This window comes from Salmo salar, chromosome 14 (genome assembly GCF_965601325.2).
Source record: "Salmo salar chromosome 14, fSalSal1, whole genome shotgun sequence".
In the NCBI taxonomy this organism is placed as follows: Eukaryota; Metazoa; Chordata; class Actinopteri; order Salmoniformes; family Salmonidae; genus Salmo; species Salmo salar.
The window spans coordinates 12,033,205-12,053,750 of NC_138304.1; the positions used below are offsets into that span (position 1 = coordinate 12,033,205).

General features: G+C 43.3%; 1 protein-coding gene across 14 annotated transcripts in view; it reads right to left on the reverse strand.

Annotated features, from left to right (window-relative positions):
• Positions 1–1,903: 1,903 nt before the first annotated feature.
• LOC106568769 (kinesin-like protein KIF1A) overlaps positions 1,904–20,546 on the reverse strand; it is a 63,792-nt gene continuing 45,149 nt past the window's right edge. For 12 of the 14 annotated variants that reach the window (XM_045693859.2, XM_082960728.1, XM_082960727.1 and 9 more), the window contains 6 exons: positions 19,987–20,093; positions 19,689–19,811; positions 19,130–19,322; positions 5,619–5,737; positions 5,428–5,463; positions 1,904–5,284 (listed from right to left, as the gene is read on the reverse strand). In XM_045693859.2, coding sequence (XP_045549815.1) covers positions 5,266–5,284; positions 5,428–5,463; positions 5,619–5,737; positions 19,130–19,322; positions 19,689–19,811; positions 19,987–20,093 — 597 coding nt within the window. In that variant the 3' untranslated portion in view covers positions 1,904–5,265. Of the gene's footprint in view, positions 5,464–5,618; positions 5,738–19,129; positions 19,323–19,688; positions 19,812–19,986; positions 20,094–20,546 lie in introns of all 14 variants that reach the window. The other 2 variants (XM_045693863.2, XM_045693864.2) reach the window with 1 other exon arrangement.

Genomic DNA, 20,546 nt, shown 5'->3' on the forward strand with positions numbered 1-20,546 from the left:
AACGTGAGCCCAGACTGTTGAATGTAGCATACCCCCCCATGGGATGTAGGAGAGACAGACAGTGAGTGTGTAAGAGGTCAGACACCTGATAGTACGGTTCAGGTAACCTTAGTGATTCACAGGATTTTTAAGGACTTAATGCTATTCATTAGCCTAAATGCTACAAGGTCCACTTAGGGTAGGCTGTGCCACCCAATAACACTACACTGGCACTTAATCCAAGTGCTGTGGTTACTTAGCTACAGTAATACACACTCTAATTAGTAAATATTAAGATATCAAGAGCCCAATTGAAAGAATGATTCATTGAATGCATGAACACATAAGCAAACGTATGCTTTCCATATCTAATTTTGAGAAAGCTTGTCATATGTTTAGCTGTTTTATAAGCATCCGTAAGTCCCCCACACAATCACAGCAATGATAGCCTATCTTTCAGTAATAGGACAATATGAAACAAAATAAATCACTATCTGTTTACAGTAGCAGGAGATTATCAGTCACCTCACCTGGAGACTGACACACTGAACAAACATTTGAGACAAATGTAATGGTGTAATTATTATTTCCCCATTTTATAAAGGAAAACCATCCTTTTGTTCAAGGAATCCGACAACATGGCTTGGCATTCATTATTTCAGAAAGTCAGTTGTGTAAATACTAAAACTACTGATAACATGTCTAGACACAGATCTATCTCCGCTGGTGAAACTATACCCTGCAGTACTCCAATTATCACATTTTGCCCTCTCAAAACACCCAACTACGGTTCCCACATCATTTTGTTTTTATACCAGAGATTCTTCTAAACAAAGATGTATACTTACAATAACTGCTGGGTTCCCGGCATAGATTAAGTGCTGGTATGTTTGAGAAACGGTCTTCAACTTCTTTGACGTCCTCTTTAGCCGGCCAGCCAATGAACAAGGAAGAGTGGCCCATGTTCCAAACCCTCAGATAGGGGCCTTCTTAATGTTAATTATTCAAGGGTGGGATTGGATGTCCAGGGATATGGAAGTACAGTAGACCCAATGTCATGTGGATGTATGTATGTGAGGGAACCAAAGGCTGGGGGCAGGTGAAAGAAATGACATGTGACAAAGGAAGGCGAGCAATGCCTGTCAGTCAGATTGAAGGCAGCGAGGCATTGAATACCGCTTGGCTGACTGGCTAGCCATTATGTTGTAACATCGGAGACATTCAATGGCATCAGGATTGATAAAGAGATCTGGCTTTGCAGTGACGGGGCCAAAACAAAATGATTGTGGCTGTAGGGAGAACTTTTTGGGTACGTGCTGCCCCCCCCCCCCCCCCCCCCCAAAACACAGACACACATGCTCGCGCATACAATCCCACATACAACAGGCCATCCTCCCCAAATATGTCACAGATTACAAAGGCCTTTTAATCCCTGAATTGTGAATTGTCCTGTAATCCCATCTGCACCATCCCCACCATGGCACACTATTGGGTCCCATTGTGTGGAGTAATAAGCAAAACATTTATGTCTCTGTTATTAAGGGATTAGGGTTAATGACCTGTCTGTCTGGCCTGAGAACATCCTGAGTGCATTATCAATTATGGAGGGAGGCCATCACGGGCGTCAAGGGCCACACACACACACACACACACACACACACACACACACACACTCTGAACAGGTAGGGCCAAACACACACACAAGACATCATCCAAAAAACGAATCATCAAGTATTTGATTAGTTGAATCAGCTGTGTTAGTGCTGGACTGGACCAAAAACTTGCACACCATGTAGGTTCCCCAGGAAGAGGAATGAATAGCACTGCATTAGAGATGCTTAGAGTTCTAGGTGTCCAGTTGAGTTGTCCAAACCAGCACATCTGTGATCTTTAGCTAAATCCAAACAAAGGACACAAGCAAGTGTTGCATAAATTTCACATTTATTTCACTTTATTTTGACAACTGGTTACGTGTCCACAAACATTAGAAGACACTAGAACTCCAACACTCAAAGATAACGTGAGCACTGAGATGATGTCACAGGCCAGTTATTATGGTATAAAGGAACGGGGGGTTACATCTGTGCGATAGGATCCATCACAGCCAATCAGGTTACTTATTTACAAGAAAGGTGCCAATTAAATGTCAAGAGTCAATACAGAGTCATGGAGGTGGGCGTTTCTCTACAGGGCTGCATTAAGGGGGATAGGACATCAATAGCAAGCAGAAAGGGAAAGAGAGAGAGAGAGACCAGGGTGAGGAAGAGACACATCTACATGCTTGGATCCAGGAAATGTAATGCCACATTAAAAAAAGCAGTCAAATCAGTGAAAGAGCCAATCCATATTCGTCTATAGCCAGATCACTGAACTTCAAATGCGTTGTTTTAACTTGTAGTGAATTCTTCTTTGAGGACAGAAAGTCAGCTATTCTAGCATTAACAAGTAGAGTTAAGAGTCCTCTTTACAGTAGATGCAGTAAGATGCATTTAAGGTGCTACACGCTAAAGCGACAATAGTACAGTTGAAAAAACAACATCTCCTTCTGTTGAAGGATATCGTAACCCCCAACCAATCTTACTCACACGTTATTCATTAAATGATGATATGTGATAAATACAATAAAATATACTTGGATGACAATTCAATAGCTCAAACATTTCCCTGCTTAAATACCCCACCTCCAAATAGCAACAATAATTCATAAATAAAGCTTTATTTCCGTCCATTGTTCGAGCAGACAAAATAAAGTGGCATACCAGTGTACAACAAAGCTTAAAATGCATACACCAAGATGACCACAACCTAACCCACCATATGAATCCCAGATTCCGTAGTTAATGGTATTTACCTAGCGATAGGTCGTGTTTTTGAATCAGAAAACAGAAAGAACCGCAGGGGGCGTGATTTTCCACTGAAACCATCCAAATATTGCACTGCAGTATAACAGCAATATATTCCTTATTGGGAGGATATGTTTATAATTGGAGACTATAAGCGCTTAGTATGGGACAGTGTGTGAGCATGCCATGTCTTGCATGTTTTACCTTGCCGTGGCTATCTCAGCATGCTCTGTAGGTTGGCTGGCCTAAAGCATGCACTACGTGCTACACGGGAGAATTGTGTTTGACCGAACCACGACCCTCGCAGTAAGAACAAGGAACAACAGTAGGACATGATCCAATTGGCTGGCTGGCCATGGCCGATCTGCTGCGCTAACACACGACGTTATCGTAAACACAAGACTAGCACTTGATTTTCAATAAAGCATGGTCACGCAAGAGCATAGCACAGCTAGACTAGGAGACAACCGGCAACTTTAGTTTGAAATGGCCCATCTTTTATGGCTGCTAGACCAACATAGCGCTGAAGAGTCACTTTGCTTTAACTTCAGTCGGCGGTGCTCCCTTGATTGACTTTGGACTAGGTTTGTTTCAGAGAGCAGTTTGTAGTCATCTGGATGTAGCAGTATGGTCACAGATACGATAAACGGCTTCCTAAGTCCCTGGATGTGAGACTTCATAATATCAACAGGTTCATACTGTATAGGTTTCGGATACAAACACCAGGCTGTAAAACAAGCTATATAAAAGCAGAGCAAAGGATGTTAGACGCTACTTTACATAAGGAGCTGATGTAGGCTATATACTGTATTAGGCCTATTTAATCCAAACGTATAGATTCACATGGACACATGGTGGCAATGTAAGGTTCATAGCATCCCAGTAAATAAATGTTTGCTTTGATACATGTAGTATTGAGCTAACGTGGTGGGCGTCAACGATGTGAAAATGTGGGATTGATGAAAAACTGGAAAGAGAGAGAAGGGAAAAAAGGAGAGGCACTACCTGGTGCATAACGATATACTTTCAGACTCACAACTCGACTGTCGAAAAAAAGGTCAAAAATATCCCACTAACCCATCAATACAGTAGGATCAAATTTGTCCTTAAAATTATTCAACATACTGTAACCCACCACCATAGAACGGAAAAAAACGTCAACTTGCTCGAGTGGAGCCATTCTCAGTGTATCCACATGGTATAATTCACTCATAAACAGACATTCAGGGTCAACATAGAGGAGTAGAATAGTAGGTTTTGATGTTTTTAAGATTACATTAATATCTCTCTAAAACCTGGGAGCCATTTTGTCAAGTCTACACAACAGAGGATATCTTTACTATTTAAAATTGAGATTGGAATGCTTTGGTTTAAAGCAACTGAGTGAAATAAAGTGTATATAATGCAACAATAAAGTGCGACGCAACAAAACTGGTCAGTGATCCCATACAACAACAAAAAAAGAACAAATAATGTACATACTCAAATAATATGGAAAAATACACAAGGTGAAAATAAGTCAAGGACACAACTGCTCTCCACTGTCAGGCAGCCTGCGAAATTACATGCTTTATACTCTACTGTAGCAAACGTGTTACTATGAAATGTTAGCACAGCGAACTCATCATTATCCAAACATGGAAGCCAAAGAGTCATCCTATTCTCCTATCATATTCTATTCTGTCCATCGTATTATCCAACTATTACAATTCTATCCCACTGTATTCTGTCCAAAACATTGGATTCAAAACATTGTCCTATTATGTCACTTTTCACCCTACACAGTCAAATGTACCTTTACAGCATCCCATCTATCACACTGTATATCGTCCAAAACCTTCGATACAAAACAGATGCAACGTCAACGAGTTACAGTATGCGCCTGCAGCCCAGCGATTTTCAACATGAGGTAATATGGATATGCTGTTTTAACATGAGAAAGAGCATTGATAGTTACTGCTATCTTCCCTGCACTCAACACACACAGAAACAGAGATCTCTTATGAGAGGACTAGAAAAGGGAATATACAATTTTCCCATTATTCTTTTTCTTATTAGACTACAGTGTTTATAAGAAATACATGAGAGGTTTGGATATGGGGCATCATATACAAATAGAGGGCGGTAGTAGTAAGTTGCATGATATTGGAACTGATAACAGCTCGGACTAAGACATAAACGTTATATTGTTTCTTTGTTTGGCTAAACCCTATAGGGACTGTAAACCTGGAAGGTAAAGTCTACATACACATGACAATAGGGAGCATCACAGCCAGCGGAGATAAGCCCCACTACTCAGAGTTGCGTTGTTAGTTACTCTTACAGTATATGGGTTTTAATGGTCTTTAATGGGTAGTTTATACCATGCATGATCCAGGTAACCAGGAAGAGGCGTCAAATAGGAGATCAGCTGGGATGGTTTTAAGTGCTGTTTGAGGAAGTATCAGCGACAGGATGGAGCACTGTTAGGGCAGAGAGCAGCACAGGAGAGAGCTGTTTAGATAAGCTATATACAGCAGAGGGTCAGTGGAGATTTCAGATGTTTTTTTTTGTTTTGTTCCCCCCCCCCCACCCCCCACCCACAGCGGGTGTTCCAGTTTCTCACATCCTCTTCCCTGACTTTCTTCTGGAGAGCTTAGACCTTGAAGAGGTAAGAGAGGGGAGGGTTAATCTTAAATAAGTGTTTACAAGGAGATTGAAGTAATCTGGTATTACACTAAAAATAAAGATTTGAGGAAAGGTTTTTATTAATGAACACATGAGGTAACAAGGTTGAGGCAGTGAGGGTTACTATACCTGATGGTTCCGGCGAGCAAGGGGTTAAAAGCATACAGCCAGTCATGCATCTCCTTGTCGTTACTGGCCTGGAGGAGTATTCCACGATGCTCGGTGCACACTGCAAATGTGTTTGGAGTCTAAAAACAGAGAGCATATTCTGTGGTTACTAGGAGGATGACACATGGTAAATTAGCTAAACTTGGAAAGATCCAGGATAACATTACGTAAGGGTATATGTATTATATATTTACAAATATATTGACAGAACAAATGTATTGTCATGACGTTGGCCTGTGGGTAAGGTTTATGACCCCCCCATAAATACCTTTCTCCCTTCCCCTCTCTCTCTGACCCTACTGAAGGACTGTTGAATAGCCTTTGTTAAATATAGAGAGTCTGGGAACATCAAACAAATGGGGAAAAGGAACCATATGTCGGTAATAGAACCAGTTGGAAATATGCGTTGGAACTTAATGAATATGGATGTCAGTTCGGTTGTCATCTGAGACATTATGACTGATGACAGGACGACATAAACTGTACCTGGGAAAGTCTACACCCTCCAGTTATCAGAGTCACATGGAATTGTTAAGCAATTGAAATGTTTGATATTGAAATTGTTTGTTAGGAGATTAAATGTAATTTTAGCTTCCAATTGAGAGAATTGGATTTTCATAAGGAAAGTGCCCTGCTTTGATGAAGATACCCCAACGTATCCAATTGACCACCAGAGACATTCTTCCGAGGACAGGAAGATCCCTGTTGGCCAACCCGGCCTACTATCTACGACTAATCTACCGAAGTGCAGCTCAGAGTAAATATTTATTGCATTTTCCTTTTCCAAATGGGCGGTAATTTAGAATGCATAAGATACTGTATTTACGATAGCATAGCTGCTGTTTCTTTTGTTCCTCAGTCTTCCCGCTCTTTCATTCAAGCCTAACCCCCTTTCTTTGTGTAACAAGCCGCCATGTCGGCTCCGTCCACCAGGGGTGTTTTCTGTATGACATAATTTGTATTCTGTGTACATGTAATTCTGTGTGATTAGTTTAGGTATTTGGTAAATAAATAATTAAACCCAATTTTGTATTGCTGATTCAACCTGTTAGCCAGGGTTCGTGAAGATAACCAAGAATTTACAACTTTCATTATGAGACTGAAAATAAGGTGACGATTAATATTGACTGCTATCGATGTAAAATAATACTACGTTTTTAAGAGTTTATTCGGAAGATAACGGCTCTATAAACACTCTTCCGTGGTGTCCCGACTTTCTAGTTAATTACATTTACATGATTAGCTAATCAGGTGATATTAATTACAGAGAAAGGATTTTATAGGATAGCATTTCATATCACTTAATCCGGGCATTGCCAAAGACATGACATTTTGGAGCCCCCGTGCGAGGAATCTAAAATAGGATGACGCTTTCATTTTGATTCAGCCTATATAAAATTGAAAAGCAGATTACATAATATACCAATTTTATTATAGACATTATGGGAATTGTAGACAGGAGTTATTGGTGGTGTGTGCTGGAGATTCCCCGCCACCGTGTTGTGCTCTGACATAGTCAGTGGGTAGCGTAAGTTATACATGAGATTAGCTTGACCAGCGATAAGTATCTCTCTGTCTCTCTCGTGTTTCCACGCGAGTAGACCACGGCGCATTTCGTTGTTTGCTGCGAGTTCCAGTTAAAACATCGTCAAAAATCGCCGAAAAGGGTTTGAACATGTTATGAGTAAAACCTTTCCCTTGCCAAGGGAATCCTATGTTATGCCTGAAAAATGCAAAAAGTAGGATTAGCTTGCTCGAGATGCTAAGCTTACAAAAGGGAAAACAGCCATTTTGTCTTGTGCCACATGGTAAGTCCTCCGCCTTGCGGAACGGAAGTCCCACCCTGGGTACTTCCGCTTGATTTCAGCGTGTGCCAGCAGGGACCTCTTTAGAGTCACCAGTACTTTCCTTTAAGAAGAATTAGTCAGGTGACACTCAAGTCGTTACTCATGATATCCAGACGGATATCGATGTCTTATTCAATTGAACTAATAAGTGAAATTGCCAGATTTACATTCTCAAGTGGATCTTTTAAATAATATCCAAATTGATGAGTTTTCTAAATGAGACATTGTAATCTTTTTTCCACATTAGCCTAGATGTATAAACCTCTCAGGTTAATTAAAGTTTAAATCCCAAATAGCCTATACAGGTTTGATTTATCATTAAAATTGATCAATCAGTAAAATTTGGTTTTTGCAAAACCCATTCAGTAATCCAGTACTGACAGAAGTCCCGCCCCAGCGGGAATCCCATGTGGCTTCGGCCCAAGGAAGAAGTGTACCATAGTGGGGAGTATTCCCAACATTTGATCGACTGTTTACACTTATGAAATCCAATCAATGGAGATTGTATGGATTATCGTCTCATTCAATTTAATAAGTTAAATTGTTGAACATACCTTAATGTTCTTCCAATCAAATGAGACACTTTTAAACTTCTCATATTAACCTGGATGAAGCAACCTCTCAGGTTAATTCAAGTTTAATACCCAGATAGCCTACCCAGGTAGGATTAATCATTGGCATTGATTAATTAATTCAATTTGCTTTTGCAAATTCATTCACGTCCAACTTCCACATTACTGGTACAGTACTGATGGTTCGTCAACATCTATAAATAGATTAAACTTGTCTTTGCAGCTTCCAATGAATTCCAAACCCAAACATTGAAAAAAATAGGAACATTTTTCCTCTAAATTTTTCTAATAATGTGCAAGCTACCAAAGGAGGTGGTCACCACTCCTCCGCTAATTAGTGAACCTCCACCCATAAAAGGATTGATCTCTGACCTCAGCAGCGATACCAACCCTAATTATGCCATTAGCGAAAAAACAGCCGAAATTGCAAACGCTCTCCAAAATCAACCATCAAACACAGGCTTTGTGACGGTTCTCTCCACTTTAGCACTTATGTATCGCCATCAAAGGTTGGCATCGGTCCAATACCACAGTGCACAGCTGAAGCACATGCAAGACATGGCTAACATGAGGGCACAGGTGGAGAGAACTGAGAAACTATTGACAAAAGCAGGAAATGAAAACATTCTGCTAGTCGAGGAACTGCGTTTGAAATCGGAACAATTAATAGAATTGCAAATACTTATGACGATGAACGAGCACAAACTCTCCAACAAAATCATCGTCTGCAGGAACAACTCGATTTAGCCAAAACTAAATGCGATGTAGTCCACGCCAAACTAGATAAATCTGTCGAGTTATCTACAAACAGGAGCGCTCAATTTGATAACATGCAGGCAGTTTTGTTGAACGTTACTCAAGGTAACAATGTTCTACTCCAAATTCTGCAGACCAAAGACGATCAGTTGATGAACACAATGACTAAGTTGGAAGACAAATCAGCAGAACTTATTGAAGTCGCTGACCAAATGAATGATGAGAGAACTCAGGTGATGAGGATGGAAATTTTGATTTCTAAGTAAGCAGAGGAAATCTCATCACTGAATCTCTCGCTCCGTACTCAAGACCTCTATCTGCAAACCATGACAGATAAGTTTGAGACTGAAAGGAGCAGGTGTGACACTCACGTCTCCAAAATCGGTACTCTAAGCGCTCAAGTGGACTCTGCAATGCAGCAGAATACCACCCTTAGGTACCATCTGGAGGAAGTCCAGAATGGTCACGCTCTACAGCATGACTATCCATCCAAGCAACCGGAGTCCAGTACTCAAAGGAGTGAAGACGATAGGTTTCAGATATTGCCTCCATCATGTGTCCCTCAGTCTTCTCCTTTTGGCCATTCGGCACTGAGTAATATGGCGCCTCTTGGCCAACAAAGCCAAAGCTTGGCTTCTCCTCTTGGCCTTTCGGGCCCAATTTCCCCACAGGATGAAGTCAACCCTCTCCGCCCGCTTGATGCGGAACACCTTGACAAACTCGTCAAGAATTTCCCCACCTTTGACCCCGTTCCAGGTCAGCCAAACGATACTGAGACGTTCCTAGCTGACATAGAGGACGCGTTGGATAGCTACCCGAACGCTACGGGTTCTGACAGGGTTTACCTGTTGAAGCGAACGTCGAATAGACACGTGACGAGGTTCATTCGCCTACAACAGCAACACATGCTAAATGACTACGCTAAACTTGCCACAGCTTTGAAATTAGAATTCAGTGGTTCTGCGACTCGCAAACACAATAGCTCACTGGCTAACACGGTCAAACAAGCTCGGAACGAACACCCACAAGCTTTCTACCATAGGCTTCGATCAGCTTACTTTGGCCTACTCACAGAAACAGGAATGGAAGAGCTGTTACCATTCAAACAAATCTTTCTGTCGAACATGTATCCCACTTTCATTACCTACTTGGGCCCTGCAGCCCACGTTGGCTTGCCTATCTTACAACTCAGAGAGCTTGCAAGCACAGCTTTTGAGGCATCAAAAGCTCGCAACGCTAAGAGCCCTGACCACTCGGTTTTGAAGTTTGACCAGGAGCACTCACTCCAGTTAGAGGGTGCATTATCAGGTATTGGAGCGTCGAGAGATGACGCACAACAACAGTTTCTACCACAAAACCATGATTCCAATAACCGCCAAAGTCGAAATAACTGTAAAGTACGTCGCCTTCAAAACGACTATCGCTACAATCGACCTGTTCGCTACGTTCCTGCACCCAACCCACACAAAGTGTCCAAGCACAAGGGTAACAAAGGGTTGAAGGACTATCAAAACATAGACCAATGTTCTCCAGAAGTTCCACTACGGGAAGAACTAAAGCGAGAACAATTTGAGAAAAGGGTAAAAGATAAGTCACAAGGACTAGACGGGGAATTACCGGACACCAGGTCAGCAGAAATTAACACCCATAGCAAGGACATTAAAGCAAAAATTTCTCCCGCTCTCATTCAAGACCCTATCCAGGGCCCGCTTGATCAAGAAACAAGCCCCCGGGCTTTGTCTATAGACTCTGATACAAAAGTTGCAAAGAAAAAGGTCTAACGCTTCGTTAAAGCCAAGCCCACTCAAAATCGGAAAAGTCAATCTGCTTCCACCTTGAACAGAAATGGCACATCACGTCGTTGCGAACGACCACTCCACTTTGTGGGGAATATGTCCACTAACCACGAATCTAAACGGCCATACCTGGAAACAGTCCTGGAGGACTGCTTAACTTGTCATGCGCTAATTGATTCGGGTGCAACAATATCACTCATCTCTCAAACATTGTTCGATGATCTCAAAAGGGCTTTGAAGCCAACTAAACGTTGGTTAAAAGTGGAACGATGCGACACTAAACTTCGAGGGGTCACTCAGACTACCTCGCCTCTCACATTGAGAGTCATGCTGAAACTACACTTCCAGGATGTATCGCTCGTTCACCCTGTGTATGTTACCAGCCTCGAAACTGTACCCCTGCTACTTGGAGCAGACTTGATGGATCGGTTACTCCCACTGATGGATTGGAAAACCAACCAGGTATGGTCACAGGCCACAGTGCCTTCTCCACTGACCACACTGTCTCCCCCTAACGCTAGCTGCAGCGCAGTCATTCACGAGGGGTATCTGTTGAAAGCACCCCTTGGGAAAAAGACGTTTAGAAACCTCTTGGTGCAGAATCCGATCCAAGGAGATATTACGATATCTTGACACATTCCATCAGCCAATCTGATTGACCATTCTTTTCATGATTTCGAGCCAGCTGTCTCTGTGAATGAGCAACTTCCCTCCTCCTTGCAGTCATGCAATACGGTACTTGAGATTAACTTCTCTTGCCCTTCGGACACTTCCGCAAGCACTGCGGCTGTCTCAGCAAGAAAAACATCGATGCGCAGAGTATACTCTGCTTCCGATGATACACCTTCCGCTTTGTGGGCGACTGTCAACCCTTACAATGACACTAATGGCATCAGTCCAGCAACTGACCCGACTCCCACTGGTGAAACACTTTGCGATATCACAGACCGATATCCTCGTCTCAGTTTGCAGGTACTGAAGAGGTTGCCACACGCGGACGCAGTGGTGACTGACAGACCTCGACAGCCACTGAGGGTGTTGAAGCACAAACACCAGGAGATTTGGTTGAAAGGTTACAGCCATTCTCATAATAACGCGGCCACTGACAACTCGTACATAGAGTCCGAACTTTCGTTTGCGCCTCGGATACCAACACCACCCGCTGGTGGGGGGGTCCCGAGACACAAAGGGGGGGAATAGTGGCCCAGACCCATGATGAGCCTTATCGAGGCCGGTGGGGGGCTCGAGACTACGGACAACACCGTACGAGGCCGCCAGAGCATAAATCAAATCTAGTTGTAAACTCCCCTTTGAGAACTGTGAGGAGCAGACAGGCCCCTAGACGGGGGATTATCTTAAAACACACCTAAGATAGTACTGAGGTGTACCACACTGGTCGTAAAGGAAGTCCAGTGGACTTGTCCACCTCCAAAACAAATGGCAACAATAATCATTCCTTGCCATGTGTAGGTTCAACTACAATACAACTAGTAAAATGCTCCAATCATGTGTTCCGTTAGATAATATTTCAGAATAAATCGGTAGGATAACTGGTCCCCTTGAGTACCAGTACCAATACCAGCAACAGTCAGTCCAGCTACAATCAGTAAGAAGGTTAGAGACCTAACCAATCAAATTACCCTTGACAACAGCGACATAGGAGTCACTCAGAGTGCAACACTTGGAGGGGAATCTCCAGTGCACTCTTCCAATGGTTAACACACGTCACTAATAAATAGGACCCTCTGTTCAGGAGAAAAGTTATTAGAAGTCATGAACCATGATCACACCACGTACGACTGGTCTAATACTTAGAGTACTTCCGTCGTGAGGTTAACTCCTCCGTGGATAACATAGCTATGAAGTAGACTTCATACCTATCGCCACTACAATAGTGGAAGACACAGTGACTTGTAGTAAAACCACTACAGACTCCCTCGACACCAATTCTGACTGACCTCCAGGCATTGACCTGAAAATTACCTGACTACGTCAGACTCATTCTGAACAAGTTGTAATCTGCCAGGGTACTTGGATTTCTTCCCTTGACATGTGTGCTTGTGTAAGCATAAACGCACATGCACAACGGAACATCCCATTAGGATTTATGCTAGGATCACTTAAGGCTCCAAGCAAAATACCAGCCTTAGTAAAGTGAACAGTTATTTTGAGGCGTTTAACTCTACAGCTACAGCACTCACCAGTTTTCTTCTCAGAAGTCCATCGGTCATCCCTGTAGACTGCCCAAAACGAGTGCCTTACAGCTGTAGACTTATCATATAGTTGTCAACTTAGGATAGTACCCTAAGCACCACCCCGCAAATTAGGAAAGCCCTAGATATGACATTAGACAATGCCATGATAGGGTCATTTTGCCAAGACCATGGACGTAGATAGAATACAGTCCAATTAGATGATTAAGGTGGCATAACTATATTTTGTTTTGTTTATGCTTTCATTCATTTTGTTTCATTTTCTTCGGCACATAGAAAGTGATAGTGCCATAAACAACTCCCCCATACAACCATCAGTTAGTGCCACAACGCCGCTCATTTGGGTGGAAATGTAATGATATTTTTCATGAGTGTGTGTGCGTTGTTAACATCTGCCTAAGTTACTGCCCAGATATTCCAGTCTGGACGACCAGGCGACGGGTCTGGAACGGCGATCCCAATCCGGCCATCCGCTGCCGAGCCATGGAACGGACTTCTTCATTTGCAGAGACCCTACCCGGGTCGACCACCAGAGGTGGGACTGAAACAGCAACCTCCAACTGGACATCTGCTGCCCAGCCTTGGAGCGGACTTCTTCATTTGCAGACACCCGACCCGGGTCGACCGCCAGATGGGGACCACAACGATGATCCACAACCAGGACAACCCACGTTCATTTTTATGTTGTTTTGCAACATGCAGGATAATCGCAAGATTGAACCCAACATGGGGGGACTGTCATGACGTTGGCCTGTGGGTAAGGTTTATGACCCCCCCATAAATACCTTTCTCCCTTCCCCTCTCTCTCTGACGAGTGCGCCATCGTGCATACATTAAATGTGTCCTATTTAGCTAGCTTGCTGTTGCTATCTAATTTGTCCTGGGATATAAAACATTGAGTTGTTATTTTACCTGAAATGCACAAGGTCCTCTACTCCGACAATTAATCCACACATAAAACAGTCAACCGAATCGTTTCTCGTCATCTCTCCTCCTTCTAGGCTTTTTATTCTCTGGACTTTATACTGCGATTGGCAACTTTCATAAATTAGGTGCATTACCGCCACCGACCTCGTTCGTCTTTCAGTCATCCATGTGGGTATAACCAATGAGGAGATGGCACGTGGGTACCTGCTTCTATAGACCAATGAGGAGATGGGAGAGGCAGGACTTGCAGCGAGATCTGCGTCACAAATAGAACTGACTTCTATTTTAGCACCTGTCAACGCAGACGCTCGTTGGCGAACGCGAGCAGTGTGGGTGCAATAATTGAATAATATAGATTTCTACATTTATTTTGCAACGCTAGCGCACATGACGCTAAATGACTATCGCCCCGTAGCACTCACTTCCGTCATCATGAAGTGCTTTGAGAGACTAGTCAAGGACCATATCACCTCCACCCTTCCTGACACCCTAGACCCACTCCAATTTGCTTACCGCCCCAATAGGTCCACAGACGACGCAATCGCAATCACACTGCACACTGCCCTAACCCATTTGGACAAGAGGAATACCTATGTAAGAATGCTGTTCATCGACTACAGCTCAGCATTTAACACCATAGTACCCTCCAAACTCGTCATTAAGCTCGAGACCCTGGGTCTCAACCCCTCCCTGTGCAACTGGGTCTTGGACTTCCTGTCAGGCCGCCCCCAGGTGGTGAGGGTAGGTAACAACATCTCCACCCCGCTGATCCTCAACCCTGGTGCCCCACAAGGGTGCGTTCTCAGCCCTCTCCAGTATTCCCTGTTCACCCATGACTGCGTGGCCATGCATGCCTCCAATTCAATCATCAGGTTTGCAAACGACACTAAAGTGGTAGGCTTGATTACCAACAACGACGAGACGGCCAACAGGGAGGAGGTGAGGGCCCTCGGAGTGTGGTGTCAGGAAAATAACCTCACATTCAATGTCAACAAAACAAAGGAGATGATCGTGGACTTCAGGAAACAGCAGAGGGAGCAGCCCCTTTATCCACATCGACGGGACAGTAGTGGAGAAGGTGGAAAGTTTTAAGTTCCTCGGCGCACACATCACGGACAAACTGAAATGGTCCACCCACACAGACAGCGTGGTGAAGAAGGCGCAGCAGCGCCTCTTCAACCTCAGGAGGCTGAAGAAATTTGGCTTGTCACCAAAAACACAAAAACTTTTACAGATGCACAATCGAGAGCATCCTGTCGGGCTGTATCACCGCCTGCTACGGCAACTGCACAGTTGTACAGGTGCATCAAAGCGGGGACCGAGAGACTGAAAAACTGCTTCTATCTCAAGGCCATCAGACTGTTAAACAGCCATCACTAACATTGAGTGGCTGCTGCCAACATACTGACTCATCTCTAGCCACTTTAATAATGAAAAATTGATGTAATAAATATATCACTAGCCACTTTAAACAATGCCACTTTATATAATGTTTACATACCCAACATTACTCATCTCATATGTATATATTGTACTCTATACCATCTACAGCATCTTGCCTATGCCGTTCGGCCATCGCTCATTCATATATTTTTGTGTACATATTCTGATTCATTCCTTTACACTTGTGTGTATAAGGTAGTTGTTATGAAATTGTTAGGTTAGATTACTTGTTAGATATTGCTGCATGGTCGGAACTAGAAGCACAAGCATTTCGCTACATTCGCATTAACATCTGCTAACCATGTGCATGTGACAAATACATTTGATTTGATTTGATTTTCTGATTTTGTGTAGTCAGCCTGTTAGTGCAAACCAGATGGGATGTCGTATCGCTGCAGAATGCTGTGGTAGCCATGCTGGTTAAGTGTGCCTTGAATTCTAAATAAATCACTGACAGTGTCACCAGCAAAGCACCGCCACACCATCACACCTCCTCCTCCATGCTTCATGGTGGGAACCAGACATGCAGAGATCATCCGTTCACCTACTCTGCGTCGCACAAAGACACGGTGGTTGTAACCAAAAATCAAAAATGTAGACTCATCAGACCAAAGGACAGATTTCCACCGGTCTAATGTTCATCGCTCATGTTTCTTGGTCCAAGCAAGTCTCTTCTTATTGGTGTCCTTTAGTAGTGCAGCAATTCGACCATGAACGCCTGATTCACTCAGTCTCCTCTAAACAGTTGATGTTGAGATGTGTCTGTTACTTGAACTCGGTGAAGCATTTATTTGGGCTGCAATTTCTGAGGCTGGTAACTCTAATGAACTTATCCTCTGCAGCAGAGGTAACCCTGTGTCTTAATTTCCTGTGGCGGTCCTCATGAGAGCCAGTTTCATAACAGGACTTGAAGGATTTTGCGACTGCACTTTGAGAAATTGTCAAAAAATTTATAAAAAATCCTGATTGATTGACCATGTCTTAAAGCAATGATGGACTGTTGTTTCACTTTGCTTATTTGCCATAATATGGACTTGGTCTGCTACCAAATAGGGCTATCTTCTGAATACCACCCCTACCTTGTCACAACACAACTGATTGTCTCAAACGCATTAAGAAGGAAAAACATTTCACAAATTAACAAGACACACCTGTTAATTGAAACGCATTCCAGGTGACTACCTCATGAAGCTTGTTGAGAGAATGCCAAGAGTGTGCAAAGCTGTCATCAAGGCAAAGGGTGGCTACTTTGAAGAATCTCAAATATAAAATATTGTTTAACACTTTTTTGGAAGTACGTCATGATTCCATATGTGTTATTTCATAGTTTTGATGTCTTCACTATTATTCTACAATGTAGAAAATAGTAAAAAAAGAAAAGAAAAACATGACCAAATGTATGTGGACACCTGCTCATCTCATTCCAAAATCATGAGCATTAATATGGATTTGGTCCCCGCTTTACTGCTATTCTTCCACACCGATCTCGACAAACCATTTCTGTATGGACCTCGCTTTGTGCACGGGGGCATCGTCATGCTGAAACATGAAAGGACTTTCCCCAAACTGTTGCCACAAAGCTGGAAGCACAGAGTCGTCTGGAATGTAATTTTATGCTGTAGCGTTAATATTTCCCTTCAATGGAATTAAGGGGCTTAGCCCGAACAATAAAAAACAGCCCCAGACCATTAATCCTCAACCACCAAACATTACAGTTGGCACTATATATTGGGGCAGGTAGCGTTCTCCTGGCATCCGCCAAACCCAGATTCGTTCGTCAGACTGCCAGATGGTGAAGTGTGACTCATCACTCCAGAGAATGTTTCCACTGCCCCAGAGTGCAATGGCAGAGAGCTTGACACCACTGATGCTTGGCATTGCGCATGGTGATCTTAGGCTTGTGTGCAGCTACTCGGCCATGGAAACCCATTTCATGAAGCTCCCGATGAACAGTTCTTGTGCTGACGTTACTTCCAGAGGCAGTTTGGAACTCGGTAGTGGGTGTTGCAACCGGGGGCAGACAATTTTTACGCGCTACGCGCTTCAGCACTCAACGGTCCCTTTCTGTGAGCTTGTGTGGCCTACCACTTCGCAGCTGAGCTGTTGTTGCTCCCAGACGTTTTCACTTCACAGCACTTACAGTTGACCGGGGCAGCTCTAGCAGGGCAGAAATTTCACGAACTGACTTTTTGGAAGGGTGGCATCCTATGACGGTGCCACATTGAAAGTCACTGACCTCTTCATTAAGGCTATTTTACTGTCAGTGTTTGTCTATGGATATTGCATGGCTGCGGGCTCAAATTTTATACACCTGTCAGCATTGGGTGTGGCTGAAATAGCCGAATCCACTCATTTGGAGGAGTGTCCACATACTAGTGTATGTGTTACATATTTTTTCATTTGGACAATTGAAAATGAGATGGTGCATCTCAAGAGATTTCATCCTGTAAAATTTCTAATAAATAAACATATTTACAGTGCATTCGGAAAGTAATCAGACTCCTTGACTTTTTCCAAATTTTGTTACGTTACAGCCTCATTCTAAAATGGATGAAATAGATTTTTGTTCCTACCGCATAATGGCAAAGTAAAAGCACGTTTTTTTTTACATAAAATAAAAAACAGAAATATGACATTTACATAAGTATTCAGCCCTTTTAATCAGTACTTTGTTGAAGAACCTTTGACAGCGATTACAGTCTCGAGACTTCTTGGGTATGACGCTACAACCTTGCACACCTGTGTTTGGGGAGTTTCTCCCATTCTTCTCTGCAGATGCTCTCAAGCTCTGTCAGGTTGGATGGGGAGCGTCGGTGCACAGCTATTTTCAGTTCTCTCCAGAAATGTTAGATTGGGTTCAAGTCCGGGCTCTGGCTGGAAGGTGAACCTTCTCCCCAGTCTGAGGTCCTGAGCGCTCTACAGCAGGTTTTCATCAAGGATCTCTCTGTACTTTGCTCCATTCATCTTTCACTCGATTCTGACTAGTCTTCCAGTCACCGCCGATGAGAAACATTCCCACAGCATGATGCTGCCACCACCATTCTTCACCGTAGGGATGGTATTAACCAGGTGATGAGCAGTGCCTGGTTTCCTCCAGGCGTGATGCTTGGCATTAAGGCCAAAGAGTTCAATCTTGGTTTTATCAGACCAGAGAATCTAAATGCCTGATTGGTGGAGTGCTGCAGAGATGGATGTCCTTCTGAAGGTTCTCCCATCTCCACAGAGGAACTCTGGAGCGCTGTCAGAGTGACCATCAGGTTCTTGGTAACCTCCCTGACCAAGGCCCTTCTCACACCAATTGCTCAGTTTGGCCAGATGGCCAGCTCTAGGAAGAGTCTTGGTGGTTCCAAACTTCTTCCATTTAAGAATGATGGAGGCCACTGTGTTCTTGGGTACCTTCAATGCTGCAGAACTTGTTTTGTACCCTTCCCCAGATCTGTGCCCCGACACAATCCTCTCTCGGCGCTCTAGGGACAATTCCTTAGACCTCATGGCTTGGTTTTTGTTCTGACATGCACTGTCAACTGTGGGACCTTATATAGACAGGTGTGTGCCTTTCCAAATCATGTCCAATCAATTAAATTTACCAGAGGTGTACTCCAATCAAGTTGTAGAAACATCTCAAGGATGATCAATGGAAACAGGATGGACCTGAGCTCAATTTCCAGCCTCATAGCAAAGGGTCTGAATACTTATGTAAACAAGGTACTTCTGTGTTTTCTTTTTAATACATTTGCAAAGAAGTTTTCAACTTGTCATTATGGGGTATTGTGTGTAGATTGATGAGGTGGAAAAAACAAATTTAATCCATTGTAGAATCATGCTGTAATGTAACAAAATGTGTAAAGAGTTGAGCGGTCTGAATATTTTCCGAATGCACTGTATGTTATATTTGAAAGTAGTTCTGGTCGGTCGTACCCGGAGCAGAGTCTGCTTGTCCTCACTGTATTCCACCTGGGCGGAGGAAAGGTTGATGACGGAACGCTCCACTCTGTCCCTGTCGTTGCGGTACAGGTAGACGTAGGGCCGGCGCACCACTACATAGCGCTTCACCCAGCCACTGGTGTGGGGCTCCAGGAAGTGCAGGTAGCCTTTCTTAGACACGATGGGGCTGAAATCAACATAATTTCTATTTGATTATTTGTTGTTGATTTAGTACTTTTTTTTTTTAAACAGCCCATTCAATACATTGATTATTATCCAAATAACTCAGGTGTTCTTTATATATTTTCCAACATTAATGTGATTCTAAATAATTAATCTAGCATGGATACTGTCTATCATAATTCCCCACAATATCATACTGCATGACTCATCAGGTCTCTATGGAATCCTGTACAGTAGTCCTAGTTTAATCATATTGTTGTTTCGTTCCTTTTCCTCATTCTGCCATTTAACTGTAAGATGTAAATATTGTGTTTTTTAATCTTCCTGGAGGCTGTTGCCATAGTGATAACCAAAAATGGTCTGGACTCACCTGACGCGGATCTCCTGGATGTCAGGGACGAAGGTGCAGCCTCTACCCAGGGTCCTCTTCTTGTCCACAGGACTGAAGGGGTCCAGGTCTGGGGTGGAAGCGCCAGAGCTGGGCCCAGTGTGTCTGCAGAACAGGGAAAAACACTCTCTCAACGTTCTCAAAATATTCTCTGTGCTCTCTCAATGTTCTATCAACAAAGAGAACAAACTCATTTGCACCTACTATTTGTCCAGGAGCAAGTCTTGGGCAAATAAAATGGGAGTAAGGGGTGACAGTTGAAAGGCGAAAGGTCACATACCTGATGTCATAATGTCCCTCCACCAATGAGGGGCAAGTAGAGGACGGAGTTAGCGTGCTCAGACTAGAAGAGGACGGAGACATCAGCGACGCTGACATCTCAGACAGCTGAAACGCACACACATACAAGCGCATACAGATAATCACACAGACACACACACACACACAGAGATATGCACGTACACAAGAACAAACACAAAAATAAGCACACACAAACACGCACATACAGTGACACCATTATACATAAATCAACAGCTCCAACATACTGTATTGCACTTTGAAGGGTCTGCAAGGTCTGATACTAATCAGGCAATGCGATGAGGTCATGAGAAGAGATAGGTTTCTGCCCCAGGCTTTTTGGTTAAACATGTTACAGACAACATGCTGTAGTAGGGACAAAGAAGCCTGCCATTCTGTGAGAGTGGGGGGTGAGAAAAGAGGGGGCTAGGGGTATGATCAAAAAAGGCTAGGTTGAGGAGGGGCTGGGTGAAAGATTCCATAGGCCGGAGGTAAATCTACAGAGAATATGGGACTTTGGCTTAGGGGATGGGGTTTATGACT